Source organism: Pterocles gutturalis, unplaced genomic scaffold (assembly GCF_000699245.1).
Source record: "Pterocles gutturalis isolate BGI_N339 unplaced genomic scaffold, ASM69924v1 scaffold10022, whole genome shotgun sequence".
NCBI lineage: Eukaryota > Metazoa > Chordata > Aves > Pterocliformes > Pteroclidae > Pterocles > Pterocles gutturalis.
Window position 1 is genome coordinate 29,364 of NW_010112833.1, and position 25,467 is coordinate 54,830.

At 45.7% G+C, this 25,467-nt stretch overlaps 1 protein-coding gene across 1 annotated transcript in view; it reads left to right on the forward strand.

Annotated features, from left to right (window-relative positions):
• Window positions 1-15,186, forward strand: part of BEND7 (BEN domain containing 7) — a gene marked incomplete at its 5' end in the record, with an annotated part of 40,889 nt that extends 25,703 nt beyond the window's left edge. Inside the window, 3 exons of the mRNA XM_010074213.1 lie at window positions 2,096-2,215; window positions 10,002-10,052; window positions 14,771-15,186. Coding sequence (XP_010072515.1) covers window positions 2,096-2,215; window positions 10,002-10,052; window positions 14,771-14,832 — 233 coding nt within the window. The remainder of the gene's footprint in view (window positions 1-2,095; window positions 2,216-10,001; window positions 10,053-14,770) is intronic.
• Window positions 15,187-25,467: the final 10,281 nt, after the last annotated feature.

Below are 25,467 nucleotides of genomic sequence, written 5' to 3' on the forward strand. Positions count from 1 at the left end.
AGCACAGGAAGGACATGGAGCTGCTGGAGTGAGTCCAGAGAAGGCCACAGAGATGGTCAGAGGGCTGGAGCACCTCCTGTATGAGGACAGGCTGAGAGAGTCGGGGTTGTTCAGCCTGGAGAAGGGTCTGGGGAGACCTTTCAAAATGTAAAGGGAACTTATAAGAAAGACACAGAGAAAGTTTTTACAGGGGCCTGTAGTGACAGGACAAGGGGGAACAGTTTTAACCTGAAGGAAGGTAGATTTAGGTTGGACATAAGGAAGAATTTTTTTTACTGTGAGGGTGGTGAGGCAGTGGCCCAGGGTGCCCAGAGAAGCTGTGGATGCCCCGTCCCTGGAGGGGTTCAAGGCCAGGCTGGATGAGGCTCTGAGCAACCTGGGCTAGTGGGAGGTGTCCCTGCCCCTGGCAGGGGGGTTGGATCTCGATGATCTTTAAGGTCCCTTTCAACCCAAACCATTCTGATTCTGCGACCATAGGGGTTTGTTAACACCACACAGCTCAGGTGGACTAGAAAGGGGAGGTCTCCTTCCTGTTGCATTCCCATTCATTTTTTGCCCATGTTGGTGTTTCCCTCACCACACATTGAGCAGTCAAAGCTGTTTTGACTTCTGTTCAAGAGAACAAGGAGCGAGTTAGAAAAGACAAGCAAGTTAACATATTGGCTCTCCAAGGCTGCCAGACTCTGGTTTCCCGTACAGAGCGGGAAAGTGGTTGTAATTTCCATGGCGGGCACCTGCGGTGGGTGGCCTGGGTCCAAGCTGGTGTCACAGATTGTCCCCAGGCCCTGGTCACAGGCAGGAACTGCAGCTGTGTATTTGAAGGAAGCAGGAGTCTTAAGTCATTGATCAGGTTCCCGTTGTGTCAGGTACTGTATGGATGCAGAAAGGAAAGATTATTTCTGCCTTCAGAGAGACCGTAATTTTTGCAAATGGAACACTGGCAATGTGTGGGGCTGTATGGACTTCTCTGGGAAGCCCTCAGAGTTGATCAGATGTTCTTGCTGATCAGACTACAGAGGAAAGTATTGCTGTTGCCTATCATGCAACAGTTTTGTGAAGTTGTTAACATGGAAAGAGTTCAGAGGGTGTGATTACTTTTGGTCCCTTTATACCAGCTAGCGGTGTTTCAAAAGCGTGTGTATAAAAATACTGAAATTGTAATTTTTTTGTTGCATTCTTCCCCATCCCATTTGTGTGGCATTTATTCTCAAGGATTACAAATTCCTTGAACTGGGACCAGTTTTCTTTCTTTGTTTGCCATTCATAACTGGACACTGGGCTCTGAGACCTCTGATCAAGACTACAATAGCAATACTAACCGTAATAATATTTTTTCTATTTCTCCTCTTGTTTATTTTTTACAAAGCTCTCAGTTGCATGATGAAAATCAATTGCATCAGTTTCGCTCCATTTATAATTTTGTATTTTTCATATAACATCACTATGTTTGCTGTAAATGTGGAACTAAAGATAATGTTGACCCTCTATGTACAATTTTTACAAAATATAAAATTGGACCTGTAGGATACTTCTTTTCTCAATAATGGCTTTTTTTTGTTTGGTAGCTTTGTAAAAGAGATTGTAGAGATTTCCACAGTGATAGGACTTCTATCTTTCATCACTTTGCCTGCAGCCTTAGGAACCTGACCAAGAGGCCACCAAATGACCGGATCTTCAGCTCTCTACTTCTACGATATCAAAGGCAGCATTTATAAATACCTGCCACATCTAGCGACTCTGTTAAAAGTACACTATTATTTTTCAGTGTTGTTTTTTGTGTGAAATTCATGAACTGAAGACATCAGGTGTAGACCATTTCTCTGGGATAGGCTTTTATAATCAGTGACTATAGAGTAGAGCTGTACTGTAGAGCTGTACATGTTCACTCTATGAAAACTGTGATATTTGTACACACAAATGACTTCTGAAACTTGTTAAATGCTGAGTTGGACTCTGTTCTTGCAGTCCGAGATTTGTCCATTTCAATGCTTTTTGATAAGTGGATAATTTGATAGATTTTGTTTATAATCCTCTCCAGTCTCCTTTTCTCCATGCTGGTGGCATATTTCGAAATGATGGTATCTTTTTATTTCAGTCTTTACAGAAAAATACTGCACTGCTAACAATGTGGATAAACTTCCTGGTCCTAGGGACTGGGTCCAGATTCTTCAGGATCAAATTAAACTTGCAAGAAGACGATTAAAAAGAGGCTCAGGTATGTATGAAAATACAGTGCAAGATTAAAAGCTCAGAGCCTTTGTATTCACAGTAGTGTTTTTCTTGGTGATTGTAGAGCTGTACATGTTCACTCTATGAAAACTGGACCTTTACAAATTTCTGTGTAAAGTGCAGTGTTTCCTTATGTTTGGTATGGTAGCAAGTTTAGGAGCTGTCTTTGCAGCCAAGTTAACTTTGAGTCTTTCTCAAATGTTGTCTCTAACCCCTTTCCATTAGCACCCAAACTCTTCTTCCCAGTGTCTGATGAAATCTGAGTCCTAAACTAGCCATGATCCATCCAGGGTTGCAGGGAGCTGTTTTTTAATTCTGTGTTATTTGGTCTGACAAGCCAGTCACTGTACTGTTAAAACATAACCCACATGACCTTTTTCTCTAAACTATGTGTCTGGGAGGATAGATGAGTTTTCTCACATTCTCAGCATCACTGTAGCAAAAAAAAAAAATCCCACCCACTCTTGTTGTGCCAGCAAGGTCCTACATGGGAGGCAGCTTGCTGGCAGTGAGTAACAGGTGGTTTAGCTAGAGTTTTGCAGCAAAGCTGCTCAACTTGGGCTGGGATAACCTGCAGGCTTGGGGCTGGGACCAGCCTGAAGGCTCAGTGCTAAGCTTTCACCCTGGTGGCATGCAGCTGGTGAGCTCTTAGCTCCAGTGATGAACACCAACATGTAGTCTTGAAATCCCCAGCAGAATTCATGGGAAAGCAATATCCCTGATTAAGAGAAGTGTAATTACGTTATAAACCTTAACTAGTCTCCTTCCCAGCTTCACGCCTCCTAGATTTCTTCATATAAGTCTTCACTTACTCTTCCCCATCGTAGTGTTTTCTTAAGGCTCTCTCATGGTTGTAGTTCTTGTCCATCGCCCCCTCAGAGGATCTGGCATTGTTGTCTGAGGCACATCACTTGTGCCAACGTCCTTAAACACAGTCCTTCACTGTTACCGTTTTTAGCTGCCTGCCTTTCCCCCTCTTCCCTTCTGCCCTTCACCACAATTAACTGCCTGTTTACATCCATGGGTTGATGGGATGGGAAAACTGATGGCTCTGCAGGGGATGCTGGTGATCCCTGTGGCTACGGAGGGATGAGCAAGACCACAGGAAACGTCCTCTCCAGCTCCCTGTCTCAGAGAGCCAACGTTTTCTGTCCAAAGCTGTGCCTCGAAACACACACACTTAGACTGGCATCTGAAATCACTCTCCACAACGTTATTAATGCCAGGAGGGAAAAGCATAAGACTGAGGAAAATTAAGAACACCCAGAGACAGAAATAACACAGGGGAGAGAAAAAAAAGTGCAGATTATTCAGTAACATAAGCTTCCCTGAATAGAGCAGCAAACCAGCACTAGCTTTAAAAAGGGTTTCTTGTGCGTGTTGGGGGAGGGAGGAGAGAGGGATACAAGATAATCTTGTTAAAGACAGTGTCAGATTCCTGTATTGTACAACAGGACTGCTTTCTGCCCCTTCCAAGGCTGCCTGTTCCCCCCCAGGACAGGAGGGTGTAATTGGGATGCCAGGCTTCAAGAGGAGTGAAGACAGCAGTGCAGGATGCAGGGAGCAGAGGGTCCTTGGGCTGTCTGCAGAAGATCCCTCAGGAAAGAGGATTGACCTCATTTTGTTTTGGTTTTTATTTTCTTTCATCCTTTATTATTTGCTTTTCTTCGTGCCTCTGCAGGATATTAATTAAAATGACAATGACATTCAGCTTTCGCCTTTCAAATGGGCCACCTCCATCTCTGGTTCTTTCTCAGGATGGGAAAATCTAGGCAGAAGATATTTCCTCTAAGCTGGCAAGACTATGAAGGAAAATAAGTGAGGCTGAGTATAGTGTGACTAAATAAGATAGGCTCCAATATCTGTCTCTGCCTGCAGAGGGAAGGTAACTCATTAACCAGAATGTGGATAGTAGTGAGCAGCGATGTACCCAGCAGCCCCTCAGGTTTATTTGCTGGGGAAAAAAGTGCATGGTAACTGGATTGCTAGAAAGGCTCTTTTTTGTGTTATTTAGTTTGCTGGCCATTCCCTGAAGTGCACCGATTTCTCTCTGACATGAGGCCACGGGCAGACATGCTCTTTTTGATCTAGCAGGAGTGACTGAACACACCACCATGGCCATCTGCACCTTACCATCCACTACCACCTTCACTGGTGGCTTAAGCTAACCCCAGCTGACCTTGCAGTGAAGCAAATGAGAAGTTTCCACAGCCTGTGTGACCGTAAAGCAGTCGATAGCTGCAGAGAGGCAGGAGCAGACAACTGGTTGCAGTAACGTCTTCATCGTGTTGAAACAAGATTTGTTAGTGCTTGTGCATTACAACCGCGAGCTTCTGATATGAGTGATGTAGAGCTGATCATCTACTCCTGTATTTTGTTTCCAGCACTGACTGTTAGCAGATGCCTGGGGAGGTCTACAGCACCGAGGGAAGGATGTTGCGATGCTTGCTAGCATAGTCTGCAGTTTTATCCTGATATAAAACTGGTTTGTGCGGGAACTATGCACATTTTAATCATGAAGCCATACCAAAATTGTTACGGCTGTGCGTAACTTACAGAGACCAAAACAGGAGGGGAGGGCAGGCATGGAGAGAGGTTTGACCTGCGTAGGGTAGAAAGTGTCCCAGGACTACACATTGCAAAAGTTATCTTTTAAGAATCTGAAGACTGTGGGAATCGTAGCCACTGAGACGTGGGACTCATCCCTCTTCCAGTCTGTGTGTGGCCGGTGGAGCAGAGGCTGAGCGAGTATCCTCGGTGTCCATACTCCCAGGTCATTCCTTTTAATCTCCACATGCTCACTGAAACATGCCAGCCAAGTCTGTGGGTATTGATTAAGGTGCCCAAAGAACAAATCTGAGCCAGGGTTAAGCTAAATTCACCCAGAAGTTTCTGAGCCAATGTGTCTCCCTGCTGCCTGGTCACACTGATTTATCTTCATCGATTTCTGGTCTGTCGTAATGCGCAGGCTGTATATAGAGAAGTCTTAAGATGATCCATTTATTTTACAGAAGCCACAAGGCAACTTTTTAGTCACCACTGAGTTGGGCTAAATTTTAAGAGCAGAAGTATTTAAGAAAGGAGGGGCAGGCTTTCCCTCCTGCTTACCTTCCCCTGAGCCATTTAGTATATCCTCTGATTAGTTTTTCATTTCAAACGAGGCAGTAAGACACTGCATTCATGAGCAGCCCTCTCTGCTTTATCCTGTGAAACATTATTTCAGTCTGATAACATAAATCCTGCTCTAGCTTTCAGTGATATTATTAATTTCAGAGAATTCTAGCAAATGAGTGGGGTAGATCTGCTTTTTTTACCTCTTTCTGTAGGGCGTACTCTCCTGAGTGTTTCCAAATTAAATGAAATCATGATCACTGGATCACAGAAGCTGCCCAGTTTCAACCTTATGTATCACGTTTGGCTCATCTCCTAGAATTAGGGACTGAAAAGCTTCCTACTTGGAAAGCTAATCAAAAAAACACTTAAAAATTCTGCTTTCTAGAAAATAGTTCCCCTGTGTGGATTTTGAAAGGTTGTTATCCTAAGCCAAATAAAAATTCAGTTAAGTTCTGAACCAGTGACAATATTTTTCATAGCTGGAAATATTATTTTTTAACTTATTTATTTTGCTTTGGCTTTTTTCTTAGTTCTTTTAGATTATTGCTTGAGATCTGAGACTTGGGTAGGGCTTTTTTTATTTGTTAGATCTGAGAATAAAGCTGTCACTGCCATTAAATTTTTATTGGCCTTGTTCAGTCTTTTCAAAATTTCACAAGTTGGCTGTCACGAACAGGAGAAGAGACTGTGAGGTTAATGTTACAAACAGATGTTATAATTAAAATTAAAGAGTATGATAATATTCTTCAGCCTTGACTACTGGTCCCATTTCATGCCAACAGCACAGCGTACTGGGGCACAGCTTCATAGTGCCAGATCTGTTTTCTCCTAAAAGAGAAGCTGAACCTTCTTGGCTGCTGGGATGGGATGCAAAGTGGTGCTGGAAGGGAAGAAGTCAAAGGAAAAGGCAGGTGCATAGGTTTCCTCTCTTAAAGCAGCATGAGTTACGATGCAAATTGCCTTGTAATTTACAGCAGCGGGTTTCCCACCGCGTGGTCTTTTCACCCTGCAAACGAGAAGATGGGGAGGGGTCTGGTGGCCTTGCCAGTGGCAGCACAGAGGGAGACAGTCGACCATTAGCATAGAGATCTTAAAACGAGTAAAATCAGAAGGAACTGACTTGCTGTTCATGTCACCTCTGTGCCAGACATAGCATCCAAGCCTTTTGATTACTAAACTCTCCATCCATTAATAAGCGGTAGGTCAGGGGCCACACATCTCTCGCAGTAAGTTCTTCCTCCCTTTTTATGTTTTGAAGAGCCTGTAAGCCATTATTCTGTAACGGCTGTCCGTTGCATAGACAGGAAAGCTGATAGCGGATGAGTAATACTCCCGAAGTACAGAGGGCGAGAGCTGTTCATGCCAAGTGATTACCTTGTGCGTAACCTGGAAGCTTTTGATTGCCCTGCTCCAGAAAGGAAAATACGGCAATCTTAGAAAACATGCTGAAATTTTTCAGGCAGGATTAATTTAAATAAATTGCATGTCATGATGTTTCATCCTTGAATTGTTGTTTAAAATTAACATTACCTTGTTGCAATGTAAAATAGTGGGAATGAAGAAAGAAAAGATGCTTACCTTTTTTTCTTGAAATACACCTTTTCTCCCACATTCTTGTTCAGACTGCTGCTTCCATTGTCTCAGATGAGGTTTTTTTGCTTTCTGTTTCTCTTCATCCTTCTGATTTCCATGGTTTGTGTTTTTGATACAATATCTACATGTTGCAAGAGATCAGGTTGATTTTTTGCTTAGCAGTACACACAGGGCCAGCAAGGATGCAGGATGCAAGTCCAACATGTGGTACAGTGCTTCTGTGGCCAGTATCTTAGCTAAAGACAGCAATATTAAAATGCGTAACTGCTGCACTCATCTTCCCAGCCCTGAGCTTGCATGCAGTTCTGCCCAAAGAGCAAAACAGCAGGTGTACACTTAGCAGACAAATGTGTACATCAGAAACTAAACAATTTTTTTTTAGGGGGGAAAAAAGGCACTCTAAGGAAACAACTATCAGGATTGTTTTGCAAGAGCTACTGAGCTCTATCTAAGCAAAGGACAGAAAAGAGGCTCCGAATTCTCACAGCGGGATCTATTCCTGCTTGCCTTGTCTTGCAGGCTGGCTCCAGACAAGTAAGGTTTGGCTGGCAGTCTCTGGGTGCGGTTGGCGATGGCAAGCCTTCTTTCCTGCTTGGAATGACATGTGAGGAGCTGGTGGTTTACATCCATGTTAGGAGGTCGAGGTGTTTGTCATGCCTTTGTGTCATACTTCACCTGGAGCTGCGGTTACACATCCAGTTTCATAAAACAAATTCTGGCAGCTACTGGGAAGAGTGAGGAGGCTGTCGGGGCATCTGCCATGCTCCCGCTCCCTTTCTGGCACTGGCACAAGCATTCACGTGGTGATGTTGTCAGTTTTTAACTAGATTTGATCTTGGTGACCATATAAACATTTGTGTTGCCATGAGGAACGGGACTGGAACAACTGGTGGAGGGCTGGACCTCATCTATCAGTCTTGTGCCAGATTAAAATGGCCAGGTAACCTTGTTATCAACTAAGCTGGTTCTGCAAATTTGGAGACTTAAGCTCTTATCTTCTGAAAGCAAGGTACTTTTGAGCTTCCAGTTGTTTCTTTCTCTATTACTGCCTTCCCAAGTTCCATTTTAGCCACCTGTAAGAAGAGCAGTTACGCAGAAAGGCAACCACATCTCTAGAGCTACTTCAAGAGTCACTGCTGAGATTTCTAGAAAACCTATCACTTGAGCAGACAGCCTGGTTGGCATCAACCCTGATACCAGTAGAGGGAAGACTTTCCAGCCCATTGTCAGCACTCACATCTGGCTTCCCCCGTTTTCATAGCTTGGGCCCCTTCAACCCAACAGGCCAGTTACAGCTTCGTCTCTTGTATGCTGAGTAGCCGTGCTGCAGAATCGTTTGGTACAGGTAGTTCTTCAGGCATAGCTAGAAGTTGGCCTCAGACTGTCACTGCAGATGCTTTAAGCCATGTGTGTCCTGTTGGCTGTTTCTCAGCTGCTCATTTCACCATGCTGTCTCCGCCCTTGCGCATCCAGTCCTTCCATCGCTGGGAGAGTCCAGTCCAGATTCAAATCAGCCTAGATAAACTCTTCCTGTTTATTGAGCCACCCGTTCCTTCCCGAATTCAAGATTTTCGCAGTAGGCTGTACCTAGCACTTAATTTGTTTCTGCTCAGTGTGTCACCTTCTCACAGAAAGCGGAAAAAGGTATTTATTCAAGGCACCGAGTCACTTGCAGGTCCATGCTGTGTGCTTGTCAGAGTTCTCATTTAAACCTTCTGTGGGAAGAAAGTTGCTTAGTACTAGGGGTTTTAGTTTGTTTCTGTTTTCTTCAGTTCAATTAATTTTGCAGAACTGAGTAGAGAGCCTGTAGCTAACAACTAATCTGACATCCATGCACATGGGAGAGGGCAAGCAACCTCTTGATCCAGGGATGGAGAACCAGGGTCTGATGGATCTACATTCGGAAACTAATGTACATCAGGAGCTGGATTAGTACTTCTTACAGTGTAATCATAAAGGCAGCAACTCAACATCCTCGTGCACAGAGCCATGATAAAGGTGACCAGGACAGTTAGCTTAGTTTCAAGAGGGAGCTGAACTAAGTTGCTCCGTACGACTGTAGCCTTGATCAGATTTGACACCTATTAATATTTTGCAGTGAATGGATGTGAGCAGATATATATCCACCACACTGACTGTGTACAATGTCATGGGCTGGTCCTTTAGGACCACACCTAATTTGCTGAAGTGTTGTGTTTCAAAGGCCTTACATATCACCCTGAACTGCCTAAAGCCAAAGGTAACAGGATTTTGAACAGGGCTTGTGTAGGTTAGGCAGCAATTTCCTGTTCCACGCCTACAACTTACTCAGGATTCACAGGCACACTCCAGGGTACTACAGTCTAACAAGTCACTGCACATCTGCTGAGCCAAATTGACTATCTCTTTGCATACCCTTGGCCTGTGGCAAATACAAGATGCACAAATTAGGCTTTTAGCCTTCCTTCACTGTGGGCTAAATTAAGTCAAATGATCTTGCATAAGCTGTGGGTTGAAAGCACGTGTGTATACACACGCTGCAATTGCCTGTGTACCTAAGTGATTACGTGCTTTTGTAATTACACCGGGTGCCCACACCTGCATCTTTGCAGACATTTTGCCCTGGTAAACCTGTCCCCTGAAAAATGAATTTGCCCGTGGTCACAGGGAGTTTGGGTGCAGAAATGGGGGTATTTGTGGTTTCCCCACAGGCAGCTATCAGAGGGTGGAGTACAGCCTGAGAGGCTCTTCCTCCAAGGACCGCTGGGGACTTTTCTTATGTGATTTTATCAAATGATCACAACTCCTTTTATCATCTGGATATCCTGAAACCTTAAAAAGAGCAAGTGTTACTCCATCCTATTGCTGGCACAACTGCTTCTTAAAACCCAGCTGCCTCTTCTAAGTTTGCATTTTTATTATATGACCTTTACCTTCAAGCAGTGAGTTTTTAACTGAGCAATAGCAAATTGCAGCTGAGGCAAGTAGACAGAAAATGCAAAAAACACTCTACAGTATGTAGCTTTTTAATCGAATTCCTGTATTCAGTAAAAGTAATGAGATTTCTTGTTTATATTTGCAATCAGCAGAGGCAACTGACTGTGATGAGAAGCTGGACATTTCTCTACTACAAACAGGTAAAATGTATTAAAATTTTTATCAGCTTCCAATGTGTGTGGTTGTTTATATATGGCACAGAAACAGTTTTCAATAATCCTGGCATGCCATATACAAGTCAGGTAATTTCACACAGGACCCAGCTATCTTAAGTTTTGAACGGCCTGTATTTAAAACAAATACATCAGAATCTTACAATTTTACCCTCTAGTTCATATTCATAAAATCTCAAGGTTCGTGGTAGCAGCTAAGCTAATAAGGCTGGTAAGTTACCCTTCTTATGCCAGATAGGGACTTGTGCTCATCCTTGGTATTTGTGGGAGTTTTTTGAATTCTTAACAAAGTTATTGGTAGAGACAGACACAATAATTTGTTTTGTAGCATCTGTTCAGTTGTCAAAGGCATTAGCAATAATATCTTGGGTTCACAGAAGGTTTGCAAAGATATTTATATGCCAGTTAAGTGTTGGTTTGCTTTTTCTTGGAGTGCAGCCACCCTGCCTTAAAAGCCTGACAGTTGCTAAACATCAGCATCACTGTGCAGCAGTGTGGGCTAGGAAATAAAAGTTTTGCACGCTGTTGCATGTGGTATTGAAATCAAGACAGGTTGAGACTGAAATTTGAAGCACCCTCTCATTAAGAGTCAGTCCATCAGTAGGTGCCCTGATGATAGAAACTGAGCTGCTGTCCTCTGAAAATCCAGTGGGGCAGAGATGATCATTTCCCTGCACCACAGGGTCATTTCCCTGTCATGTCACCAAGATGCTGCCTGTTATCCCCAAAGCCAAAGAAAAAGCAAGGAAGATCCAGAGCAGACCAGCAGGTTCACAGATTGCGGTGCGTTGTTATCATATTCCTAAGGTGTAACAACAATGGGTGGTTGGAGATCAGCGATGCTATCGCTGTGAAGAACAGGACAGGGCTCATCCTGGGGTGCTGCGCGCATGGCACAGTACCTGGAGGCTATGGGGTGGTCAGGAGAGTCTCATCGCAGCATCAGTCCCTTGTGCAACCTAATCTCTCTTGCATAAGGGCTGGAGAAGGAGCTTTCACACACTGCTGCTGTGTGCCAGAGCAGCAGCTGCCAGCCGTGGAGCGCTGTCGGTTGAAATCCCGCTGTCGGAGCACGTGCAGTTACTAAGGAATAGGAGCAGCGAAGCAGTTGGGAGGACAAGCAGCTATAGTCTTGATCTGGCATGGACCCAGTGGGGGCTGGGAGCACGCGCTGACGGCAGCCGCGGTGCTGCTTTCTTGGCCGTCCGCTGAGTATCGCAGGGTACGGTTGTGATAATAGATGCAGGAAGCTCTGGTTTGAAAGGTCTCTTCCAAGTGACATCCTGTTCGTTTCTTTTATCAGGGAGGGAAGCAATTGCGTGGCAAGAGGACTCTCATAAAGGTTGCTAATGTGATGTAGTGTTATCTTTTCATTGCTCTGGTAATCGTATTAAGGAGCAGAATTATCAGATTGCTGTGCTTTGAACGCAGTTTCTGTAGTTACTGCTTGCATCGTACATCGTTGCTGGACAGGAGTGTGCTGAGGTGGTTGGGGTAGAGAAGATGACTCCCTTTCCACCCCACAGCAGATCACCATTGCAGTTTGCTTGCTTGTACACCTTTGAGCATCCCCAGATGCAGTTTTTGAGCTGAAATGTTTCCTTTGCGATGGCTACCTCTCCGTACTATCTGTGGAAGGACGCCTAAATAAACCATGCTGCAGTTTGCAGCGGTGGGGGAGGCGATGCCCACAGGCTGTAAGCCAAACGTTTGACTCACACCCATTATTATACGTGACCGAGTGCCTCTTTCTAGTACGCATCCATGTAATATCATATTGTTCTTGGAAGCAAATGATTTAAAGTGATATACAGACAGTATAATGACAGTAATTATAACAGAGAGCCAAAATACAGATGCTTTCTATCAAGGAGTGTAGCAAAAGAGGTGGAATATGACTTCTACAGAGGTCTTTGCCTGCCTTAGTACAGCTGGTTTTACAAAGGGGTGTTACTGACAGGTTCTCTAAAGAGAGCCTTCATGTGATTTATTCAGCTGTCTTCTCTGTTTAGCTTGAAAAATCTTTGGGGAAGAGTCTCTCTGACGGTGTGTTTGTACAGTGCTTGGCGCAATGGGCCTCGGTTGCAGATGACAGCTAATATCAGATAAATCATGGCCTCAAGTTGCGTCAGGGGAGGTTTACATTGGATATTGGGAAAAATTTCTTCACTGAAGAGATTATCAAGTGCTGGAACAGGCTGCCCAGGGAAGTGGTTAAGTCACCATCCCCAGAAGTATTTAAAAGACGTGTAGATGTGGCACTTAGGGACATGATTTAGTGGTGGACATCGCAGTGCTAGGTTTACAGTTGGACCCGATGATCTTAAGGGTCTTTTCCAGCCTAAATGATTTGATGATTCTGTGATTGGTGGTTAACCTGGTGTGTTGGCAGAATAAAACCAGACTCAATCGGATTGCTTGAGTGGGGGGTCTTGCAGGAGACTGGATGGGGAGAAAAGGTGAGGTACAGAAGCTCTTTATGAAAGATGGTTTTTCTCTTGGTCTTCAAGAATTGCACAGGCTTGTGATGCAAAAGCACCCAGAGTGAATTACTTGGATCAATGGTAAGTGTTGGTGCAAATGAAAAAGGGAAAACTCTGATGCCTTTGATCTGCCTTTCCTGTGCAGTCAACCCTGCTGGTGATGCAGGTGACATTATGAACAAGATCTGGGTGTACAGGGACTACTGATGCTGAAATGCCTCAACCTGCCTGTTGTTCAGATCCCAGCCCATGGCTGACAGACACCTCAGTTAGAAGTGTGGTTGCTCTCAGCTCTCTTCACCGTGGTGGGAAGAAAGCTGTTTCCAGAGAGGTCAGATCTGCTAAGGTCATATTTGGAGGTGTCTCTTCTCTGGTGCCGGCAGGAATAGGCTCTGAGTGCAGTTATTTGGTATTTTGAGAGCAGAGGGTGTTTTATTTTCAAAACTCTCTTTTGGAACTTAAAAGTCTTGTAAAAAAAATGGAGCTGGTACGTCCTCATAAAACTAAGGAAGACATTTTTGCCCAATTATATTTTAGCACTTCCAAGCAGAAATCATCCTTCTGTTTTAAAATCGCCCTTGACGCTAAGAGGGCCTTTCCTTTGCAAGCTGTTGATTGAAGGGTGTTTAAAGTAAATTGGAAGAACTATGGCAGTTAAACTTGCTGGGAACTTTGGTACATTGACAGATACATCTCAAGAAAATACGAGGAGAATTGTCTCTAACAAATGTTATCAAAGCTCAGGTCTTCCACAGTTCCAGCTTTTGCACCTACCAAAAGCTGAAAGCTGTGTCCAGACCTGAGCTGAGACAGGTCAGACACTCCTGGGTTAATGACTGTGGACTAAGTGGAAAGACGGATTAGTTTCTCCGTGATACAGGAACCTGGAGGGTGTAAGATAGATCTTTATGAGGATGATGATGTGGCAGCTTTTAGAGTCTTTCTATATAAGTCAGTGTTGCAAAAAGGCTCATCTTATTTTGGTCTATAATTTTCATGAAGCATCTGGATTTTATGTTTTATTTAAAAAAAAAAAAAAAAAAGGAAAGCATAACCCGTAAGTTCTGCATGTGGAACCAAATGTAAGCCAGCTGCAACACCCTTTTCTTTAATGCTCATCTTGAAAACTGCATTTGAAAGACATATGAGCCCAGGACCATGAGAGCACCCTCCTTATAGCTTTGCTTTGGACCACAGCTGTCTGGGTGTTTGTATAGTTTCTCCACACTGGGGTTAATTTCAAGATGAGAAAGAATTTTGATATCCCTAAAAGAACCTGAAACACTAACATCCCAATCCTCAGGTCTGGGGGTGATACAGCTTTGTGAAAAGATGAGAGCAATCTCTTGGTAAAGAAACCAATGATAAGAAAACAGCAACGATCCAATTCTGTATAGGTTGTCTCCTTTTCTCTTGAAATACAATAACAAGAAAAACTTTTAAAAAACCCACACTTTTTGAAACCTTAAATATAAATCCTTTATTGTAATATAAATCTTTATCCTTTCAGTGCATGATTGTATGAGTCTTCCCTTTTCATTGGGCTGTATTTGCTTCTCAGGCTGATTGATGTCTGTCTCCTATTTGCCCTGTGTTCTTAGCGCTCTCATTGTAATTCTTCTGTCCATCTTTTCATTGTTCTGTTTAGAAAAAGCACATTCTTAAAGTGCTTTTAAAAAGATGGGAGATAATCATACTGTGCACCTTTATATATATATATATATGTATGTATTCTCCCATGTGCATTTAGACTGCTGTGGAGTGGTGGGGTTTTTATCCAAAGAAGATCCCAAAGTGTGTACTCTAGGTTTAAAATTCATGTGGTGCTTTTTTCACTTCTTCAGAACCGTAACTTCAAAGGGATGAGCATCGCAGTGCAGTTTGTGCCGAAGTCTAATGCAGAGCTTTATATCTGAAGTGGGGTGCGCTATACAATTTGTGAAAAAACTTTGCTGGTAAATTCTGTATTTAATAAAAAAAAAAATCAATTTAATTTGCTTTCTTTAGCTAGTGGAGCTCTACTTTAAATGGAATTCAGTAGCCGCTACCTGCATACACACCAGCAGTTCAGCCCCATCACACGTTAAAGTTAGAACTCAAATATGTAATTTCCATAATTTTGAAATATTTTTTTTGCAAATTATTGATTTCTTAAATTTGTATATTTTTTGACTGATTTCTTCAAACTCTTTCTTCCTTCAGGTAACCTTTTCGACACCACAACAGATCATCTGATAGACGCAAACCCAGATTTTTCAGCTTGAATTTCACATCCTGCATCAGTGCTCTGAGCAGATAGAAACATCCTCTCCTGTATGTTCCCACAAGATCAGTACGAGAACTTCAGCGACTGCAAGGCGTGGACGTCCATACCATTTTCCCTTCATGTTTGTGTTGTTTCATGCATTTTCCATGTAACCTCAAATAACGAACCTGCCAGATTGCTTCACTTTTTTTCATCTTAATTAAAGATGATTTCCCTCCGTATCCAATGCATTATTTAATTATCGGGGTATGCACTCTGAAGATATTCTCTTGACTTTGTTTTTCCTCCACAATTGTGTTTTTCCATGTGATTGTATGCTTGCCAGCAGTGTGTTGTCTTAAGCCACGCACAGGTGAATACACACAGTCGGGTGACTCTTCCCATCCCCAGGGACCAGGGTGACATCTCTCTCCATCACAAACCTCAATGAGCATTGACTCAGCGAAGCTCTTTGCTTCTGCAGACCGACTTTTCCTTTCCTGGCTGTTGTGGTACCGACAGCCAGTTGTACGCAGCTGTCATTAGAAAGTCCTCATTGGATTTAGCAGAAATAAAGCAGAATTCCTCCCAGCAGTGCCTGGTTTCCTACTGATAGCAAGGAGAAACTATTCCTCAAACGATTTCCACTATGTGGTCCTAGGGATGGCTCTTGAGCATCTTTGTAGTGCAGATCGCTGGACGTGGTCATTCTCCCCTTGTTTCCCCCACCCAGCTTGCCCTGCCACCTCAATCTCAAGACATATTAGTTTGCCAGTTTCCAGGAAGAAGGTCTGCACACTGTGAGTTTTCAACTGCTGCCCTTGGTGACAAAATTCACTTATTTAAAAAAAAAAAAAACACCTCACCTTTTCACTGGGACTCTATTGATATCTCTGTGGTTAAGATGAGTGAATAGATCAAGAAATGGCACTACCATCACAGACACTGAAAGGGTCGGTCCTTTCAGGTCAGGGCTAAGGTAAAATCATATGCAGCCTTCCACGCAAACCTTCACTTCTGCACCTTTTATCAGCACTAAATCCACTTTTAAAATGTCGGGGAAAAGTCTAGGAGGTCTTACGTGCAACATCTATCAATCACCAGGCAGTTTGTTTCCTGCAATTCAAGGGAGAGCTTGCTAGAGCCTTTACCACTGTGTTTCATTTCCCTGTGTATTTTTTTATTGTTTTTGGAAACTGTTTGGCCTTTGAGTGTCTCAACAGAAGTGCTATTACAGAGTGGGATGGTTTGCAAAATATTTAATCTCTTTTTTTAACAACCTTAAAGCCTGTTTTCTCAGATGTCAATAAATGCCCACAAATAACGCCGAAGCCAACGAGGACTGGTTTGTTTTCTTGGCACCTGAGAAACCAGGCTCCCAGCCCTTCCCCACCCACCTGCCGTGGACTTTTAGGAATGACCGTGTTCTCTCTGAAACTGTGGAATAGATCGAATGTGCACTGCAAACCTTAAAATTTGAGTCTTTCCTTCCTTCGTAGCTTGGAGTTGCCTGCGTTGGGCAGGGGACACTGGTCTGTCATGTCCGTATCGTAACCCTTCAGCAATGGAATCAGCATTTTGTAAATTTGGAAGATTGCATTTGTGTTTACTTACTGTGACTACTGTTCAGACTTTCTTCAGAAATCTTTTTATAGGGTTTATTAGAAGAAAAAAAAATCATTCCATATTTAGGTAAAAATGTCTCAATCTTCTGTATATATGTTTTATTAATATGTAAATATTTAGATATTTTTAAATTACTATGTTCTTAATAAAGCGACAAGGGACTAGTTGTGAAATGGTGTATAACATTGTGTCGTGTTATCGATCTCTGGGAAACCCTCTTTGTCAGTCCAGAAAATAAAACCTACAATAAATAACTTTAATTGCATGTTTGTTCCTGTGTTCTGTGCTGGATTCCCATATTCCAGAGGAATTAGTGGACTACATGGGGAAGTGTTACAGGAAATGTATAGGAAAACCCTAAAAATTACCACCACAATATTTTTCCAGCTGGCTCAGATGGAAACCATGCTGCCTACCAATCACAACAACATCTATATCCAATCAGATAATAACTCTTAAGTGCTGATATGCTTGAAGTCTAATTTTAATTGAATTAGGTGCCTTTATAATCTGCACTTAAAAGGTTAAGCTCTGCTTCTATGGAAACAACACATAGGCAGGACTAGCCGATACTCATAATTTGGAGTAGCTGCAAAGATGTATGCTTGGTAATTTATTATCACATCCTCATCAAATGTTGTTTAGTCTTAGAAAATACTTCCTGCAAAACCATGTTCCTGATAATCTTCCGTCAATTACAAGAAGCCAGTCAAGTGAAAGTGTGGCTCACCACAACTTTTCTGCTTTCTATAAGGAGCGCTAGGGATAAATCTCTGGTAAAAAGTCCAGCAAGAGTTTCCCTTACACTTCAGTGGCTGCACAAAGCGGCTGAAGCCTCACGGACATTGTGCATCTGTGTGACATGGTGTGAGTCAGCTCAGTCCTGCTCCATGGGGAGCACTGAAAGAGCAACAAAATCACAGAATCACAGAATGGTTGGGTTGGAAGGGACCTTTGAAGATCATCGAGATCCAACCCCCCTGCCAGGGGCAGGGACACCTCCCACTAGCCCAGGTTGCTCAAAGCCTCATCCAGCCTGGCCTTGAACCCCTCCAGGGATGGGGCATCCACAGCTTCTCTGGGCAACCTGGGCCACTGCCTCACCACCCTCACAGGAAAAAAAATTCTTCCTAATATCTAATCTAAATCTGCCCTCTTTCAGTTTAAAGCCTTTACCCCTTGTCTTATCATAACATCCCCTTGTAAGAAGTCCCTCTCCAGCTTTCTTGAAAGCCCCCATGTTGTGGGTTTGTCTGGTGGCAGGGGAGGGGCCACAGCGGTGGCTCGTGTAGGTGACTGCTAAGTTTCCTCCAGCTCAAAGTCTGTTCTGGTAGCTATAGAGATGGCCCCTGTGAGAAACCGCTAAAAGTTTCCCCAGCTCCAAGCCGGACCCGCCTCTCAGAGGCTCCAGCCCTCTGACCATCTTTGTGGCCTCCTCTGGACCCACTCCAACAGGTCCGTGTCCTTCTTATGTTGGGGACCCCAGAGCTGGATGCAGCACTGCAGGGGGGGTCTCACGAGAGCAGAGCAGAGGGGAGAATGACCTCCCTTTACCTGCTGGTCACGCTTCTTTCAATGCAGCCCAGGACACAGTTGGTTTTATGGGCTGTGAGCACACATTGCCCGCTCATCTCCAATTTTTCATCCACCCATCCATTCTCAAGTCCTTCTCTGCAGGACTGCTCTCAATCCATTCACCCCCCAGCCCAGCGGGGATTGCCCTGGCCCATGTGCAGGACCTTGCACTTGGCCGTGTTGAACTGCACGAGGTTCACACGGGCCCACTCCTTCAGCCTGCCAAGGTCAACAGCCATTGCCAGGCCCCTTCACATGCCCACACACTGGCTTCAGATCTGAATGCCACTCATCATTCATATGATCATTGATCCTCCAGCTTGATGGACCAAATCCATCAACAATATTTTCACTAACCTGCTCTGTACATCAAGTCATCCCCATGTAGCTTCACTTGGCTTGTTTTTTTTTCAATCGGTTAATACGCCGTTGTTTGTAACATTAAGTTCCATGCCCATCTTTAAGATATGATTAGGAGCAAAAAATGTTGCTGTGCACCAGGATCCACAAGGCAGTAAATAATATCTGTGCTGCAAAGCCTCCAGCAAATACTGCTGCAAGGTTGCACTTCCACCTGTTGAAACAACTTTGGGATGGAGCAAGTGCTGTTGCCAGCACCCACATGTGGGCTCCAGCCAAGCTCCAGCATCCTTACCGGAAAATTTGGCCAGTGCATCCCTCTGTCCTGTGTACAGGATACTAGAGATTAATACTTTGCATGAAAAAAAATCCTTCTGAAGCTTAAAAGGAAAAAGGATATCCTCCTGGTAACATGAAAGGAAACTGGAGCCTAAGCTTCATAAAAAATGCATTAATTGCAAGACAAGAAGAAAGTCATCTCAAGTGCCTGTGACATGCTGGTTTAGAAATGGCTGTCTGAGTCTTTGGGGGGGAACATACACTGTCACGCCACAGCTGTTTGGGGATAGGTGGTCCTGATGAGGTTTTTCTCACCCAAAAACCTACCCCCTACCCTCTGCCTGGGTTGTGATGCCTCACTGGGAAGCACGTCTCTCCTTCACTGGCGAAAGGAGGGGGCACAGCCCTAGGAAAAACCTGTGGAGCCACGTCCTCCTAGAGAGACAGAGTTAGCCAGGATTTTGCGAGACTTTTCAAAATTAACCCCCTTGTGCATGTTGTCCCCCAAATCTAAAGTAGCAAAATGTCTTGTAGGAGGTGTCAAGACACCCCTTCTCCCTCCACTGGCTCTTCCTCTTCTCAAGCATCCCCACAGCCAGGCTGGGGGGAATGCCTTCACCCCTTCCCCACCAATTTGTCATTGTGGAGAAGCATGAGAGGTGTTTGTACAAGTAGGTCAAGAATGATATCTCATCCACCGAATGATAATAAAAGCCACCAATGTGAAAGCTATAACATTATGTGTATAAATAATTTAGCTCTGGTGTGTAAACATTGATTCTGGGCTTTAAAAAAAAAAATGAAATAATTCCATCAGCTTTTTCCCCTCCCCTTCATGTATATATCATTACACCTGACTGCTAACAGGCAGAAAATAGCTAATAATTGGGGAATTTGGAAACTGGGGAGACACACCCCTTGTGTTTCTGCACTGGCTCCTTCCTCCACCCACATCCTCAGAGGTATAGAGGAATCAGGATGAGCAAAGCAGCTAATTAGGAATGAAGACGTAATCCTGGTTTGTAATTGCAAGTAATGGTTGACCAGAGGGATGGTGGTAAGAGAAGAGGCTGCGTTTTGTGACCCACGTTCTCCCCTTCGCTCCTCTCGCTCCCTTGGGCAGATGCAGGCACCAGGTTCTCCCCATGAAGCATCCATCTGACCCTTCTAGCAGCTGCCTTCAGATGAGCTGTTTTGCTCCAAAATTGCCCTCAGCACGAGTCCTCACAGGGTGTCCTTGTAGCTCTCCAGCCCTGAAAGACCTCACTGTAGCAGAGCAAGGAAAATAATGGCAAAATAGCAATAGCATCCCTTGGATAGCAAATCCACTCATCAAGAGTGGCTGCAAGGGGAAAGTAAAGCCCCATGGCTGGAAACATTGGGCCAAGGCCAAGAAGGAGCCCCTTTGGCTCACCTTTGCCCTGCAAGACCCTCTGGAGGGAGCTTTGTCAGGGATTATGAACTGGTGTGGTGGGTAGCATGCCACTAACTGGACCATGGGCCCAAAAGTTGTCAAACTGGTCCATAATCTTTCCTGAAGGTCTAGGGAGATGAATAGTCCACTGATGGTTGCTTTCCCATGGGGCTCGTCCCAGCGTAGCTTTGCATTAAACCGTTCCACCACCATGGTGGCCCTCGAAGATGCCACCTGGAATGGGATGAAGACCTTCATCTACCTCTGCCTGGAAAGACCCATCACCGGTGGGAGGACTGGTGGTCCATGGCACTGGAGACAGCTGTAGGGCCAGCTTGGGGTGGCAACCACCACTGTGGCCAGGGGTGTCCCCTGATCATGTCCATCACCAGCGTGGCCAAGGGAAAAGTGAACCTCAGGTGACACCTGCACAGGTCGGGGGGATGGAAAAGCTCAACCCACGTAGCTCTGCTGTCCACTGATGCTCAGGTGGCCTTGAAGACCTTCCTTGCCCCAGAGTGGTTCAGCAAACCATCATACGGACAGCATGTGCACGCTGGGAGGTGGTCCTGGAGTCCAGCAAATTAAATCAGTCCCGAAGACTTAGAGAAAAACCTCATTGGCAGCAATGCTCCAACCTCGCAGCATCCCTGCTCTGCTTTTGCCCCACACCCAGCACTGCCCCGGAGGCACCAGGCGAAAGTGAGTGTGGGCTGGAGGGGGACAAGGGGGACATCTGTGTGTCAGGGTGCTGTGAGCTCCATCCCAGCTCCCTGATGAGTCTCCGTGAAGTTAGCACAGAGGGATCTGGACTGGAACCAGCACGTGGCTATTGCCGTTACCACAGCTTAGAGAAAGCAAAGATTAATGTAATCATTTAATCCCGGGAGATTTCAGGATTCACTGACTGTATCTCACGTCTCCATTCATTGCGGCACAGGGGATGTGTGTAAACTGCTCTGCTCTTAGCTGGACCTCCGCTTCCTCCTGATTCCCCTTTCCCTGAGCTCCTGCATGTGTGCTCAGACCCCAGCTCTCCTGCTGACACATCTCTGCCTCCTGGACAGCACTGGTGGGTCCTGCCTGCAGCATCCGACCTCCTTTTCGACTGGTGAGAATGGTGACACCATCCATCCTTGGGTTTCCTAACATTTTCTGGTGATGGCTGGAGCCCCAAAGCCCACAGACCTCTGCCCCCCTGGAGCACACGTTGCCTTGCCCCACTCTGGCAGCACCAGCAGGGTATCTGCTTCCTACCTCTCCATGCACCCTGCTCTTATGGGGCCAATGCCATGGGGAGAGCCAAGGACAGCCAGACTGGGCTGGATGCCCTGGGCAAACCTTGGGATTAGAAACACCCTTTGCCTGCATAAAATTTATCTGGACACCCAGGTGCTGTCACTCCCCAGGTCGGGGAGCCAGGACGTGGCAGCAGATGTGCTACATCCTGTGGAGACGGAGTTTTGGGGGCTGCTGCAAGACCTCCTTCATTTCCTGGCTTCTCTTGCCCCTAAGGGAATCATCTTCCTGGCTTCATCACCTGGAGACCATAAAGTGTGCCAAACCCCACTGCATTAACATAGATTTTGCATTTAATATTTATTACAGCAACGAGTTCCCATGTGGTTCCTTTGCTGCCCTTCACTGAGCGTGATGGATCATCCTCCATCTCTCTTTTTAATACCCCCTTGGGGAAGCCTTAGAGCAGCAGAGACTCCTGCCTTGGCCACAGCTCATCCACATGCAGGCTCCTGGCACTCATCCCAGTGGGGTGGCATCCCTGGAGTCTCCATCCAGCCCCATGGACAGGGCCAGGCACTGAGGACCTCCTTCCCCAGGCTGTCTCGCCTCTCTCTTCGTTTATATTTCCATCTCCTGCTCTGCAGCAATGTTCTCTGGGGCCCTCAGCACAGGAAGGACATGGACCTGTTGGAGTAGGTCCAGAGGAGGCCACAAAGATGGTCAGAGGGCTGGAGCACCTCCCATATGAGGACAGGCTGAGAGAGTTGGGGTTGTTCAGCCTGGAGAAGAGAAGGCTCCAGGGAGACCTTAGAGCAGCTTCCAGTGTTGAAAGGGGGCTACAGGAGAGATGGGGGGGTCTCTTGATCAAGGGGTGCAGGGATAGGACGCGGGGGAACATAGGACAAGGGGTAATGGTTTTAAACTGAAACAGGGTAGATTCAGATCAGATATTAGGAAGAAATTTTTTCCTGTGCGGGTGGTGAGGCAGTGGCCCAGGTTGCCCAGAGAAGCTGTGGATGCCCCATCCCTGGAGGGGTTCAAGGCCAGGCTGGATGAGGCTTTGAGCAACCTGGGCTAGTGGGAGGTGTCCCTGCCCCTGGCAGGGGGGTGGAACTGGATGACCTTTAAGGTCCCTTCCAACTCACACCGTTTTGTGATTCTATGATTCTCTGATTTTCTGTCTTCCTCCATCCTTGTCTCCAGGAGGGGAAGATAAACCCACCCACCCCATGCACAAACTACTTTGCTTTTGTCAGACACAAACCCCTCTGCAAATGTGAAGGTTAATGCACAGGCAGCACCGTGCTCTGAGAGTCAGTCCGCTGGCAAACCCTAGTTCTCTTCCTCCAGAAACAAATTGCTCTTCAACTATTGCCATCTTGTGGCGTCTGTGACCCGTTACTTGTTCCTTTTATCTGCTAATGGTGTTGGTGAGAATCAGCAATGTACACAGGCAATTTTAAAATGAAATGTAAATTAATCAGAAATGCCTACGGAGGAGCCATTAGCATAAATCCAATCAAAGGGCTTTGTTTAACTTGTTAAAAATGACTAAATATTTAGCGAGTGTGGGTGGGCGAGGTGATTCTTGCTCATACTCGGGAAATTTTAGAAGCAAAACTAACACTGATATTTTAAATGGCTGAACTTAAAAGCAATTTTCTACCTTGAACTCTGCCTCCTTGGTCTATAACTTGCTGAAATATCGTTGCCTGTTCAAGGAGATCACCTCTAAAATATTATCTTTGCTTCTAATAGTGGTCAGCTCACTCAACAAGGATATCTCTTCTATGACAGGGTTACAGCATTGGCAAATAAAGGAACACCAACTAACATCATCTACCTGGACTTGTGCAAAGCCTTTGACACTGTCCCACACGACATCCTTGTCTCTAAACTGGAGAGACATGGATTTGACAGTTGCACCACTTGGTGGATAAGGAATTGATTGGAAGGACAAGGAACTGTTAGAGCAGGTCCAGAGAAGGCCGTGAAGATGATCAGAGGGCTGGAGCACCTCCCGTGTGAGGACAGGCTGAGAGAGTTGGGGTTGTTCAGCCTGGAGAAGAGAAGGCTCCAGGGAGACTTTAGAGCAGCTTCCAGTGCTGAAAGGGGGCTACAGGAGAGATGGGGAGGGGCTCTGTACCAGGGCATGCAGTGACAGGATGAGGGGTAATGGCTTTAAACTGAAAGAGAGTAGATTTAGATTAGACATTAGGAAGAAATTTTCCACTCAGAGGGTGGTGAGGCAGTGGCCCAGGTTGCCCAGAGAAGCTGTGGATGCCCCATCCCTGGAGGGGTTCAAGGCCAGGCTGGATGAGGCTTTGAGCAACCTGGGCTAGTGGGAGGTGTCCCTGCCCATGGCAGGGGGTTGGAACTTGATGATCCTTAAGGTCCCTTGTGACCCAAACCATTCTGTGATTCTATGAATCTGTGATTCTATGAGCAACAACCGTTCCAGTGCCTGTGGTCTTTGCCCAAACCGGGAAGACGGGGTTGGGTTCATTGCTCAGTCATCTGATGTGTCTGCCGAGGGTCAGGCGGTGCACAAGGCTGGTGTCTGGTGGCAGTTTAAGTGGCATGAGCAGACCTGCCTGCAGCCCCCTGCATTTTTCTGCTCCAGTCCACCCATCCTGCATCCACCCCTCTCCCTCTGATGTTCATACCAGCTTTTGCAGAGCCACCTGGATTAAATCAACCATAAAACCCCTTTTTTTGGAGCTCACATCTATGCCCTGACCCATTAGTTACACCAGACATACGGATAGTGATAAGGATATTAGTCATAGAGAGGTTTGGCTCTACAGCTTGGATTAAATCAAATAACCGAGTTAAAAACAACACTCAGACTTGGCTCTGCAGTGACTCCCCGGACTCCGCAGGCATCACTCGAGCAAGTGGCAGACGGGGCTTGGGGCAACGCTTTGCATTTGGGGAGAGCAGCTCTTCCCTGCTGGTTCGCTCTCCGACACGCAGTTGCATCGTGGCGGGTGTTAATTGCATTTCTGGAAATCAAAGCGGCCGTTGCCGGGGTTGATCGCTGGTTTTTGCTTTGCTGCTTTACCCCAGCACTGCCCATCCGTGCCCAGAGCCTGCTGGTGCGTGGGCTTTGTTTTTCCATCTGCACAGGAAAATACTTCACCCAGAGGGATGTCTCTCCCTAGGGACACCCAGGCTGCCCTGAGTGTTTTCCCCTTTCCATGGGCTTCTCCTGCTGCCCAAGCGTGAGGTCCTGCAAAGATGGATGCTGCCACAGAGCGTTTATGTAGTGCCAGTCCTGGGCACAAATCCTGGGAAAATACACTTGGAAGTAGCTGCAGTGGTGGGGGGGGAGGGCAGTGGGATAGGGGGTGGGGAAAAAATGGAAAAATGGGAAGATTTAGCGGCGTGCATTGCTCTCCCTGTGTTTTGGTGTTTTGTTTCTTTTAAATGCTGGAAACAAGCCCTTTAGGAGGATGCAGACCACCACTGCACATCCCATCACCCCGAGCATTCCTGGTGAGTGCAGGGCTGCATTTGGGGGTTCAGAGGCTGCCGGGAGCCCCGAAAACCTCCCTCATCCCCCCCCACGTCCTAGCCTGGGGGGAAATCCAGCCTCACTGGAGGGGTCTCACCTCCTGGCAGCTCCACCAATCACCCCTGTGAAACAGCCTTTGCATCTCTCACAGGGTGCAAATCAGGGGCTTTCCAGGAGTTTCCTGAGGAAGTTTCTACCTGTGGGCTTGGCTCAGCAAACCTCGCTTCCCCCAGCGAGCTAGACTGGATGCAAGAGAGATGTTTAAGTTCCTCCTGTGCTGTGAGATTGTTATGGCAACACGCTCACATTCAGCCCCTCAAGGAGAGCAAACCACTGAACCTCTGCTTAGGGGTTTGGGTTTGGTTTATTTTTGCTTTTCCCAATGCAAAGGGAAAAATACACCATTGCACGGAGGCGATCCCTGAGGAGACGAGCAGCTGCATCGAGCACACGAGGCCTCTTCCAGGGCACCTCGCCTGCAGCCCTGAGAGTGCTCTGCTGACGTTACACCTATTTCCCAACAGGCTGGGTGTATAAATCGCTTTTTTCCCATTTGCTCAAGTTTTGGGCACCCAGTTGGCACAATCTCAGGGTGGGATTCAGCTCTGCTTTGGCACCCAACAGTTCAGGCATGTTTAATG